Source organism: Nycticebus coucang, chromosome 10 (assembly GCF_027406575.1).
Source record: "Nycticebus coucang isolate mNycCou1 chromosome 10, mNycCou1.pri, whole genome shotgun sequence".
Classification (NCBI taxonomy): domain Eukaryota; kingdom Metazoa; phylum Chordata; class Mammalia; order Primates; family Lorisidae; genus Nycticebus; species Nycticebus coucang.
Window position 1 is genome coordinate 31850717 of NC_069789.1, and position 13092 is coordinate 31863808.

General features: G+C 46.3%; 1 protein-coding gene across 6 annotated transcripts in view; it reads right to left on the reverse strand.

Annotated features, from left to right (window-relative positions):
• The window catches only part of ABCB10 (ATP binding cassette subfamily B member 10), a 45004-nt gene extending 42545 nt beyond the window's left edge, over positions 1-2459 (reverse strand). For 5 of the 6 annotated variants that reach the window (XM_053606329.1, XM_053606328.1, XM_053606332.1 and 2 more), the window contains exon 1: positions 1258-2008. In XM_053606329.1, the coding sequence (XP_053462304.1) occupies positions 1258-1705 (448 nt within the window). In that variant the 5' untranslated portion in view covers positions 1706-2008. The other variant, XM_053606333.1, reaches the window with a different exon arrangement.
• Between the last annotated feature and the right edge of the window lie 10633 nt (positions 2460-13092).

Sequence of the window (13092 nt, forward strand, 5' to 3'; positions counted from 1 at the left end):
CAGCAACTTTGGGAGGCTGAGATAGGAGAATTGCTTGAGGCCGGGAGTTCAAGAACAGCCTGGGTCACAAAGCAAAACCCTGTCTCTTTAAAAAACAAAAACAGAAAGATATTTCACGGAACAATGAAATAATACTTTTTATACCTTAATGGTACCAAGAATTCCCCCAAGCTTACGTAGTCAGTGGCAGAAGACATACTGCCATTCTGACTGCTCTCCACCTGGCAGCCCTACTCTGAATCCCAAATCAGTAGGAAGATCCTTTCTAAAGCCACAGATTTGTAACTAAGAATTCTTGTTTCTGATGTTGTACCTGACAGCCTCACAGACCCTCTCCCGAAACCCTCTCTGAAGCTGCAAGTTTATCTGTAGTTGTGTGATTTCTCCCCACTAAGCCAGAAGCCCTGGCAGGAGCGGGGAACGTGTATGTTTCTGTCAGGGTAACCGGAGGCCCTGCACAGAATGAGGACTGCACACATTTTTATAGAAGAAAAGGAAATTTAGAGAAATCTCAAAATTTTACAAGGCCCTCACACTGAAACATTTCTCCAATTACAGCTAAAAATGAGGAACTATAGAAAGTTGTTTTATTTGGATTTTGTTTCTAAAAATACGCGTTTGGGTTTCTTTTTAAAAAGGACTCCATGATGATTTAGTTGGGTGATGAGCGGCTACAGCTCACAGATCGCTGGCTGTTTCAAGCAGAGTGCGCAGTGCGTTCTGCTTCCACAGCCCACAGCACCTCGGCCTGTTTGCCTAGTCCTACACATGCTGCTCACTGCTTGATAAACTTGCCTAAAGCAAATGTGGCCTTAAAACAGTGTAAATGCATACTAACAATAGGCATTTGGGGGGCTAATTTTTTTTTAAAGAAAAAATACCCTCCATCTCATCCTGAGAATGCTACCAACGCCGAAACACTGCACCAACTGAGTTGCCGGCAGAACAGACTCAAAGATTCCAACAAGGTGCTCCTGCGCCAGGAGTACGAATTGTCAGCAACAGAAAAAACATCCACCCAACCTTCCAACCACTCCCCAGCAAAACTAAAATCCTGACATCTCCACTCTGGGGTGAGCTCCCTGACCAGCGCTCTGGGGCAGAAGTTCCCGGGAAACCATCCCAGCTCTCCTCCGGGGATTTGCGTGGCCGGAGGGAGGCGGCACAGTCAGGCTCTCCGCCGCCCGACAATGTCCCTCTCCGCAGGCCCAGCAGCCCGGCAGACAGAGCCGGGCGCGCGGGGCGAGGAGGCCCTACCTGCCAGCCTGCGGCGCTCGGGGTAGGCCAGCTGCAGGAGCTTCCGGGTCTCCGAGAACCGGATCGCCGCGGGGCGCAGCCGCCTGTCATCCCCGGGGGCCACCGCCGGCCCGCGCCGCCAGGCCTCGCCTCCCGCCCGGGCGGTGGCTGCGGAACATCCAGGGAGCGCGGCGCGCGGGAGCTGGAGAGCGCCTGGCCGGCCGAGCGCTCCGCACTTGCAGGTGTTGGGACCGCGAGCCCACAGCCCCAGGAGCCGCGTAAGGCCCGCGCCCCCGCCCCGACAGCCGCTCTTCCAACGGCGCGCAGCCCCAGCGCCCCCGAGGAACCTCGGCCCCAGACCGACTAGCAGCGGCAGGGATCCGGGGGCGCCGACGACCGGGGCCCACACGCAGGCGGCCCGGGCCCGCGGCACGAGTAGCCGTAGTGGCCATGCAGGGGGACCGCGCATGGCGCCGCGTCCGACCTGCGCGCCTCAGCCCTCCTGCCCCGCGAGCACAGAGCCGAGGACCCTCCCGGGCCGGCCCCGAGCGGAAGGCGTGGACGCGGTGGCGCCCGCCCCTCCCACGCTGTCACTCGCCTTATCGGTCCAGCGCCCCCAGCCCGTGCCCCGGGCTGCGCCCACCCTATCCGGGTCCGCGACGCCAGCATGGGCCCCACCCTAGGACAGCCACCGGGCCTGCAGGTAACCCTCCCGAGCGACCCCCCACCCGGCTCCAGCGCCCCCAACTGTCTGCCCACAGCAGAACACCCAGCGCACCACCGGGAACGCGGCCGGGGAAAAGCCAAAAGAGCCGATGCGCCTGCGCACTGCTGCTCAGGAAGCTTTTTCGCGCTTCCTCTTCCACTCTGGTATGAACTCGGGAGCGGCGTGAGCCCTTTCTCGCGCCGGCGGACTCGGCGGAGCGCGCAGACAGGACCACACGATGCCCGGCACAAGGATGGGGCGAAAGGACAGCGCGCTGGACCGGGCGTGGGGCGGGGCTGCGGCCCTGGCGACCCTGGCGACCCTGGCGGGCGGGTCTGTTATCCGTCCTGGCGCAGAGAACAGGGCGGAGGTGCGGAAGACTGCTAAAAGGACTTCCCGCGCAGTTCTGGAAGGCGTGTGGTCTGTGAAAAGTGAAATGTGGATAACTTTGAGGAGAAGTGCGGGGGCAGACGAGGTCCAGGCACTTCAGCTGCACTTGGTGCAGAAGCCCAACCAGGATGCAGTGCAGGGTTTGAAAACTCACTGACACTTTACGGAGACTTGGCGGTGGAGGGTGTGTACCTGCAGCACGGTGAGGAACAGCCTAGTTCCTATGCGAGTTGTGGTTGAGGAAGGTGGATATTTGTTGTGTCCTAGGTATTTTCACTGGACCAGAATAAGGGTACCCGCCTCAATTGCAGAAATCATGGGTTCACAAAACAAAAACAAAACCCTCAATAATCAACAAAAATATTTTAGTGAAATTTTAAACTCAAATTTAATGCAAAATATCACATTTTAAAATGCAGGATTCCGGGCGGCACCTGTGGCTCAGCGGGTAGGGCGCCAGCCCCGAGGGTGGCGGGTTCAAACCCAGCCCTGGCCAAACTGCAACAACAACAACAACAAAATAGCCGGGCGTTGTAGTGGGCGCCTGTAGTCCCAGCTACTTGGGAGGCTGAGGCAAGAGAATCGCCTAAGCCCAAGGATTTGGAGGTTGCTGTGAGCTGTGTGACGCCACGGCACTCTACCGAGGGCGATAAAGTGAGACTCTGTCGGTACAAAAAAAAAAAAAAAAAAAAAATGCAGGATTCCCTCCTGAACTTCATTGACCCTGTGTCTCTCCTCTCACCCGAATTCTCCGTGGGTGGAAACTTCATTTACAAAAGCTGGCAGTTAGCACCTGCTCTTAGTTTGTTAATCTGACTTTTTAAAAAGTTTGCATTAAGATAAATTTTGCATTGTTTCTCTAGATTACTGTGCTTTTTAAGCACACCCTTAAATTTTGTCCCTAGAATGCCTCAAGTATGTGGTAAGGAGTGAAAAGAGGAAGGATCAAGGATAAAAAGAAACTTAAATGCACCTGTGAACTAAGAAATAAGCCTGTCGTTCTCTAAAATCCAACCTCTTAATCGAGGGGGTTGCAGAGTCCCTCCCACCCCAAGAGTAACTTCAATTTAAGTTAGCCTCTCATCCATGCAGAAATTCTAGAACTGAAGCTGTGATGTGAAGCGGACTCCAGTGACTTATGAGTGGGCATATTCCTTTTGGGAAAGATTTTACAAGGTGACTTCTGCAAAGCAGCAGATAGTTCCTCCTCCTGCAGCCTGCTACCTCCTTTTGGAGCCAGGTTGAAGAAACATTAGGCAATGACATCCTCCTGGCTGGAGAGAAAGTCACAGTTTTAACTGAAATATAATGTTCCTCTTACTTTCTCTTTTCCACTTTTCTGAAACCACTGGCTGTTTCAAGGGTCAGGGAACGTGGGACCGGCCTTCACTCCCTGCCTTCCCTGGTGTGGCATCTTCTCCCTCCTTTTCAGCCAGCCCTCTCTGGGGCCTAAAGTCAACAGAAAAATAACTTAAGTGTAGCTGAGTAAAACAATAAAAATTCTCGTTATTTACATACCTAAAACTCAGAGAAATCATCTGAAAATAATTTTTCCCAATCCCAACAGAAATGTCAGGGCTAGGGCGGCGCCTGTGGCTCAGTGGGTAGGGTGCAGGCCCCATATACCGAGGGTGGCAGGTTCAAACCCAGCCCCGGCCAAACTGCAACAAAAAATAGCTGGGCGTTGTGGCAGATGCCTGTAGTCCCAGCTACTTGGGAGGCTGAGGCAAGAGAATCACCTAAGCCCAGGAGTTGGAGGTTGATGTGAGCTGTGTGATGCTACAACACTCTACTGAGGGCGAAAAAGTGAGACTGTCTCTACAAAAAAAAAGAAATGTCAGGGCTAAAAAGAAAAATCCGATTACTATTAACCATATTAATAGAAAGGCAAGACTTTTTTTGGGGGGGTGGGTAGGGAGATAGAGTCTTACTCTGTTGCCCAGGCTAGTGTGCCATGGCATCACGCTAGCTCATAGCAACCTCAAACTCCTGGGTTCAAGCCATCCTCCTGCCTCAGCCTCTAGCCACAGTGCCTGGCTAGATTTTCTATTTTTAGTAGAGAGAGGGTGGATGGGGGGAGACAGGGTCTCACTCTTGCTTGGGTTAGTCTCAGACTCCTAAGCTCCAGTGATCCTCCTACGTTGGCCTCCCAGAGTGCTGGGAATACAGACATAAGCCATTATGCCTGGCCCAAGGCAAGAATTCTTTACTAGCATAAAATCTACAGAAAATGTCCTTGGCTGTTAAACATACAACAAGGAGTGAAGTGGGGAATGAATATTAGCAGAATATATATGGGCTTATATAGTCATCATACAAAAAAAAGTAAAAAGGAAGAAAGAAAGATGACCTGCTCTAAAAACAATACATATATGTGTGAGTTACTGCTTTGCATTACTATTACCTTTTCAGCCATTTAAAAATGAAACTTTTCGAGAGGGGAGACAAGATGGCGGACTGAAGCCAGCTTTCAACAGAGGCTCCTATCCAGAAGGAGAGTTAAGGGACAGGAATTTAGTAAGTATCCTGGTGGACTTGAGCCTCACCAAGAGAGAAGGTTGAAGAATGCACATCAACACCGCTGAGGCAAGTTGTGATCACAAGGACGCAAACAAAAGGTACAAAATCCACCACCCAGAGGACGGGAGTCCCCCTCCCCCATGAGACCGGCTCAAGAGCCCCACAATTAAACAAGCGGGCAGAAATTAAAGGCCCTCCCACTACACTCCACGGGAGAGACTTTCTAAAAACTGGACCTACCTCCCCTACTGGGGTGTCGTGGCGTTCTCCTGCCAGGCATAAAACTGAATAAAACTTGGGAATCCTCCCGGCGCTCCCCTCCTGCCCACTGAGGTCTGGAGGCCTATCCCCCAGGAGTTCGGATCCTTGGGTGATTTCTCAAGGGGAGTGGACAGTCCCCGAGTTGCGACTGGTCAGCATTGATTCTGAGGCGCGCAAGTGAGGAGAGGGCACCGGGCTGAGGGGGAGTCACGCCTCGCGGCACTTCCCTGCGGTGCAGTGCAGCAACCCTCCCCGGGCAACATTAAGTGGCAGGCACAAGACTGAATAAGACTCTAGCTTCCCCGCTGAGAGCTGAGAGCCCCTACTCTCACTCGGAGTCTGAGGGCCTATCCCCGAGGAGTTCGGATCCTTGGGTGATTTCTCGAGGGGAGTGCACAGTGCCTGAGCTGCGTCAGGTCAGCTGACTCTGAGACACGTGAGCGAGGAGAGGGCACTCTGCTGAGGGGAAATCAAGCCTTGGCGGCACTTCCCTGCGGTGCAGTGCAGGAGCCCTCCCCGGGCCGTAGTGTTGCGTAAAACTGAATGAAACTCTAGCTTCCCCCCCCCACTCCCAATCGGGGTCTGGGGGCCCATCCCCCAAGAGTTCTGATTCTTGGGGGATCTCTTGAGGGGTGTGGACCCAGCACAAACTGTGGCCCAGTGCTGACTCTGGGGCGCGGGACAGAGGAGAAAAGAGTCGCCTCAGTGCCCACACCAGAGCAGCAGTTCCCTGGAGGTAGATCAACAGCAGTTTTTTCTTTAATGGCAGAACGCTCACTTCTGGATATTCTGAGGCCACACCCCCTATCTCCCTGGGCAACCAGAGGAGGCCACCCGTGAGCGGGGGATTTCCTGACACGGCTCACAAACCCGGGAAGCTTCCAGGGCGGGGCCGACCCAGAGAGGTGTTCGGAAGCAAATCTCCAGCAGCAAAGACGTTTGAACTCAAAACAGCCCGTCTTCTGTAGGCGATTTCGACAGGAACAGAGACAGAACCCCGCAAACTTGTCTGTTCTGTTCTGTTCTGTTAGCAGCATCCATCAGGGATGGGGCTAAGCCTGAGTGAACACCTCCTTCCCATCACCTGCATCAAACACTCAAAGATCTCAGGCCCCATCTCCTCCTGCTAAATAGCGGCAGTCTGCGGGGGCCTGGCAGACTTCCTTGTGATTCAGGTAGGTGCAAACCCCTGGAGTGTCTGTTCACTGCAGGCAACTGGGTTAGCCATCTGCAGAGATACCAGTGACTGGGTCCGACGGAGGGGCAAAGTGGGGAAGGAGACGTCAAACTTCCTAGACTGCTCTGTTTGCTGGGTGGCTCCTCCTGACTCCACGCTGCACTGGGGTGAGCCGTGTCAGAGGAGTCACCAGACCCCTGTGATCCAGTTCCCAGAGACCTCTTGAACTCTCCCACCCGAGACAAGTGCCGATTGAGACAGTTGATTTGGACCTTTTGAACTGGGCTAATAGACTGAGGACTTTTCAGGCAGTGCCCTGGGTGTGCGATTGTACGAAGGTTTGATTCTCCTTTTCCAACTGGGGCCAGAGGTGGGCAGGCGGAGTGACTTAATTGCTGATTTTTCCACACAGCTGAGACATCAAGCCAGAGTAGAAATTGCAATAGGATCGAACAGAAACCAGCTGAAAACAAGACAGAACCACTTTGCTCCACCACACCAGACAGGGCCCCAGTTTCTCAGGCCACAACACTGTACGGGCCCTCGATAAAACCCCAGGGGAAAAACCAAAGGGAGTAAAATAACCATGGGGCGGAATCAGCGGAAAAACTCTGGTAACATGAATAACCAGAATAGATCAACCCCCCCAAGAAAAGATACGGCAGATGTGATTGAAGATCCCATTCATAAACAACTGGCTGAGATGTCAGAAATCGAATTCAGAATTTGGATTGCAGACAAGATTAATAAAATAGAATTAGGAATTCGAGGAGAAATTCAAAAATTGTCTCAAGAATTTAACGAATTTAAAGACAAAACCACCAAAGACTTAGACACACTGAAGCAAGAACTTACAGCCCTCAAAGATATGAAAAATACAGTAGAATCCCTCAGTAACAGAATGGAGCAAGCAGAAGAAAGGATTTCTGACATTGAAGATAAAGTCTTCGAATGCTCCCAATCTCTCAAAGAGGAAGAGAAATGGAGAGCAAAAACGGATCACTCACTCAGAGAACTCTCAGATAATTCGAAAAAAAGGAACATAAGGATTATAGGGATTTCTGAGAATGATGAAGTGGCCTCCGAGGGCACAGAGGCCCTTCTGCATGAAATTATGAAAGAAAATTTTCCAGACATGCCTAGAGAATCTGAAATTCAGATAGCAGACAGCTTCAGAACCCCAGCACGATTCAACCCCAATAAGTCATCCCCCAGACATATCATAATTAGCTTCACTAAACTTAACATGAAAGAGAAGATTCTCATAGCATCTCGGCGAAAGAAAACTATAACGTACAAAGGTAAGAATATTAGAATAACTGCAGATCTCTCTGCTGAAGCTTTTCAAGCCAGAAGAGGCTGGTCATCAACTTTTAATCTCCTAAAGCAAAATAACTTTCAACCCAGGATCTTCTATCCAGCTAAACTGAGTTTCATCTATGATGGAGAAATTAAATACTTCAATGACATTCATATGTTGAAAAAATTTGCCATAAGTAAACCAGCTCTTCAGGATGTTCTCAGACCTATCCTCCACAATGACCAACCCAATCCTATACCACAAAAGTAAACTCACTCAGAAACTTCGGATCAAACTCCAACTTCCACACTGGCAAAAGGATTAAAAATGTCCACTGGACCTTTGAAAAACTCGATACCCAAAATTCCACCAGACTTATCAATACTCTCCATCAATGTGAATGGCTTAAACTGTCCTCTAAAGAGGCATAGGTTAGCTGACTGGATACAAAAACTCAAGCCAGATATTTGTTGCATACAAGAGTCACATCTCAACTTAAAAGACAAATACAGACTCAGGGTGAAAGGATGGTCATCCATATTTCAGGCAAATGGTAATCTGAAAAAAGCAGGTGTTGCAATTTTATTTGCAGATACAGTAGGCTTTAAACCATCAAAAGTAAGGAAGGACAAGAATGGTCACTTCGTATTTGTTAAGGGTAATACTCAATATGATAACATCTCATTTATTAATATCTATGTACCCAACCAGAATGTACCTCAATTTATAAGAGAAACTCTAACAGACATGAGTAACTTGATTTCCTCCAGCTCCATAATCGTCGGAGATTTCAACACTCCCTTGGCAGTGTTGGATCAATCCTCCAGAAAGAAGCAGAGCAAAGAAATCTTAGATTTAAACCTAACCATCCAATATTTAGATTTAGCAGACATCTACAGAACATTTCATCCCAACAAAACTGAATACACATACTTCTCATCAGCCCACAGAACTTACTCCAAAATTGACCACATTTTAGGTCACAAGTCTAACGTCAGTAAATTTAAAGGAATAGAAATTATTCTATGCATCTTCTCCGACCATCATGGAATAAAACTTGAATTGAGTAACAACAGGAATCTGCATACCCATACAAAAACATGGAAGTTAAATAACCTTATGATGAATGATAGCTGGGTCAGAGATGAGATTAAGAAAGAAATCGCCAATTTTTTGCAACAAAACGACAATGAAGACACAAACTATCAGAACCTCTGGGACACTGCAAAGGCAGGTCTAAGAGGGAAATTTATACCACTGCAAACCTTCCTCAAGAGAACGGAAAAAGAGGAAGTTAACAACTTAAGGGACATCTCACGCAACTGTAAAAGGAAGAACATTCCAACCCCAAACCCAGTAGAAGAAAAGAAATAACCAAAATTAGAGCAGAATTAAATGAAATTGAAAACAAAAGAATAATACAACAGATCAATAAATCAAAAAGCTGGTTTTTTGAAAAGGTCAATAAAATAGATAAACCTCTGGCCAACCTAATCAGGAAAAAAAGAGTAAAATCTCTAATATCATCAATCAGAAACTACAAAGACGAAATAACCACAGACTCATCAGAAATCCAAAAAATCCTTAATATTACAAGAAACTTTATTCTCAGAAATATGAAAATCTGAAGGAAATAGACCGATACTTGGAAGCACGCCACCTTCCAAGACTTAACCAGAATCAACTGGAAATGTTGAACAGACCCATATCAAGTTCAGAAATAGCATCAACTATACAAAACCTCCCTAAAAAGAAAAGCCCGGGACCAGATGGTTTCACATCAGAATTCTACCAAACCTTTAAAGAGGAATTAGTACCTATATTACTCAACCTGTTCCAAAATGTAGAAAAAGAAGGAAGACTACCCAACACGTTCTATGAAGCAAACATCACCCTGATCCTCAAACCAGGAAAAGACCCAACAAGAAAAGAAAATTATAGACCAATATCACTAATGAATATAGATGCAAAAATATTCAACAAGATCCTAACAAACAGAATCCAGCAACACATCAAACAAATTATACATCATGACCAAGTTGGTTTTATCCCAGGGTGTCAAGGCTGGTTCAATATACGTAAATCTATAAATGTAATTCAGCACATAAACAAATTAAAAAACAAAGACTATATGATTCTCTCAATTGATGCAGAAAAAGCTTTTGATAATATCCAGCATCCCTTCATGATCAGAACACTCAAGAAAATTGGTGTAGAAGGGACTTTTCTTAAACTGATAGAGGCTATCTACAGCAAACCCACAGCCAATATCATATTGAATGGAGTTAAATTGGAATCATTTCCACTCAGATCAGGAACCAGACAAGGCTGCCCATTGTCTCCATTGCTTTTCAACATTGTAATGGAAGTTTTAGCCACTGCAATTAGGGAAGAAAAGGCGATCAAGGTTATCCATATAGGGTCAGAAGAGATGAAACTCTCGCTCTTCGCAGATGATATGATTGTGTATCTGGAAAACACTAGGGACTCTACTACAAAACTGCTAGAAGTGATCAAGGAATACAGCAGCGTCTCAGGTTACAAAATCAACATTCATAAATCGGTAGCCTTTATATACAACAACAACAGTCAAATTGAAAAATCAGTTAAGGACTCTATCCCATTCACAGTAGTGCCAAAGAAGATGAAATATTTGGGAATTTACCTAACAAAAGACGTGAAAGATCTCTATAAAGAGAACTATGAAACTCTAAGAAAAGAAATAGCTGAAAATGTTAACAAATGGAAAAACATACCATGCTCATGGCTGGGAAGAATCAACATTATCAAAATGTCCATACTACCTAAAGCAATATATAATTTCAACGCACTCCCTATTAAAGCTCCACTGTCATATTTTAAAGATCTTGAAAAAACATTACTTCGTTTTATATGGAATCAGAAAAAACCTCGAATAGCCAAGACATTACTCAGAAATAAAAGCAAAACAGGAGGAATCACACTACCAGACCTCAGACTTTACTACAAATCGATAGTGATCAAAACAGCATGGTATTGGCACAAAAACAGAGAAGTAGATATCTGGAACAGAATAGAGAACCAAGAGATGAATCCAGCTACTTACCGCTACTTGATTTTTGACAAGCCAATTAAAAACATTCAGTGGGGAAAAGATTCCCTATTTAACAAATGGTGCTGGGTGAACTGCCTGGCAATCTGCAGAAGACTGAAATTGGACCCACACCTTTCACCATTAACTTAGATAGACTCTCACTGGATTAAAGATTTAAACTTAAGACATGAAACTATAAAAATACTAGAGGAGAATGCAGGGAAAACCCTTGAAGAAATTGGTCTGGGTGAGTATTTCATGAGGAGAACCCCCCGGGCAATTGAAGCAGCTTCAAAAATACACTACTGGGACTTGATCAAACTAAAAAGCTTCTGCACAGCTAAGAACACAGTAAGCAAAGCAAGCAGACAGCCCTCAGAATGGGAGAAGATATTTGCAGGGTATATCTCTGACAAAGGTTTAATAACCAGAATCCACAGAGAACTCAAACGCATCAGCAAGAAAAAAACAAGGGATCCCATCGCAGGCTGGGCAAGGGATTTGAAGAGAAACTTCTCTGAAGAAGACAGGCGCACGGCCTTCAGACATATGAAAAAATGCTCATCGTCTTTAATCATCAGAGAAATGCAAATCAAAACTACTTTGAGATATCATCTAACTCCAATGAGACTAGCCTATATCACAAAATCTCAAGACCAGAGATGTTGGCGTGGATGCGGAGAAAAGGGAACACTTCTGCACTGCTGGTGGGAATGCAAATTAATACATTCCTTTTGGAAAGATATATGGAGAACACTCAGAGATCTAAAAATAGATCTGCCATTCAATCCTGTAATTCCTCTGCTGGGCATATACCCAGAAGACCAAAAATCACAACATAACAAAGATATTTGTACCAGAATGTTTATTGCAGCCCAATTCATAATAGCTAAGTCATGGAAAAAGCCCAAGTGCCCATCGATCCACGAATGGATTAATAAATTGTGGTATATGTATACCATGGAATACTATGCAGCCTTAAAGAAAGATGGAGACTTTACCTCTTTCATGTTTACATGGATGGAGCTGGAACATATTCTTCTTAGTAAAGTATCCCAAGAATGGAAGAAAAAGTACCCAATGTACATAGCCCTACTATGAAACTAATTTGGGACTCTCACATGAAAGCTATAACCCAGTTACAACTTAACAATAGGGGGAAGTGGGAAAGGGGGGGGTGGGTAGAGGGAGGGGGATCGGTGGGATCACACCTGTGGTGCATATTACAGGGGTGTTTGCGAAACTTGGTAAATGTAGAATGTAAATGTTTTGGCACAGTAACTGAGATAACGCCGGAAAGGCTATGTTAACCACTGTGATAAAAATGTGTCAAATGGTTTATGAAGCGAGTGTATGATGCCCCATGATCATATCAATGTATACAGTTATGATTTAATAATAAAAAAAATATATAAATAAATAAATAAATAAAAATGAAACTTTTCACTGCCTCTTTAGAAATTAGGATAAAGTTCCTTGGCCTCTGAAAAGGGGGCATTTGGGAAAGAACCAAAGCAGGCTGCTTATATATGAGTGGAAATAGCATAAAATGCCAGAGCAAAGTTTGGGAGGACTGTATTAATGCAGAGATAACAACAAGCAAAAGTTCAAATCCTGCCCACAAGAAAGACAGAAGGCTCTTGGTAGAGGGATGACTGAACCAAGAAGTAAAATCAGGCCCTCAGTGAATAGACTCTCAATAGATTTATTGGCCAAGAGGTGTCAAATTCAAAAGGAACTTCTGATGCAACGTAAGAGCAGTTGAGATTACTTCAAGAGCAATTCCACTTGCAGGCACTTGTCCCTCTGAAAGGACAGCAGATGAGGGAGCCAATGGGACTACAGCAAGGGGCAAAGGAAGCGCAATAGCACAAGCCAAACGAAGGCTGCCTGTCTTGTAGTTCGTGATCTGATGGGAGAAGGTCATTTGATCGTTAATACATTTCTCTTTCCTTTAACTCAAGCTTGCAGTTCATTCTGTCAAGTACAGGGCGTCAGGACAGTGGCTGAAGGTGAAGCAAATAGCTCAGTGAAGTGCCAGCAAAGGTGTGGGGTCCACTTGGAGCAGAAGTGCTTTGTAAGGTCCTCTGAGAGGGCAGGAATTGAAGCTTCTGGTCACTTGTTTGCACTGTGTGCATCAGAGTGAGTGCTGAGACTAACCACCTCCCTTAGCAGTAGGACTCAGGCTTCAGCATCCTCAGCTTTCACAGTCTTTCTCTCACCTTCCTCTAGAAGTACCCAAAGAAAGGCTGTTCCTGGTTGAATTGTGTCCGTCCATAATATGATATGTTGAAGTCCTAATCGTCCAGCACAATGTGGTCTTATTTGGAAATAGTGTCATTGCAGGTATAATTAATTTACTTAAGATGAGGTCATATTGGAATAGGGTGTCCTTACAATTAGATGGCTGTGTGAAGACAGAGAAGGCA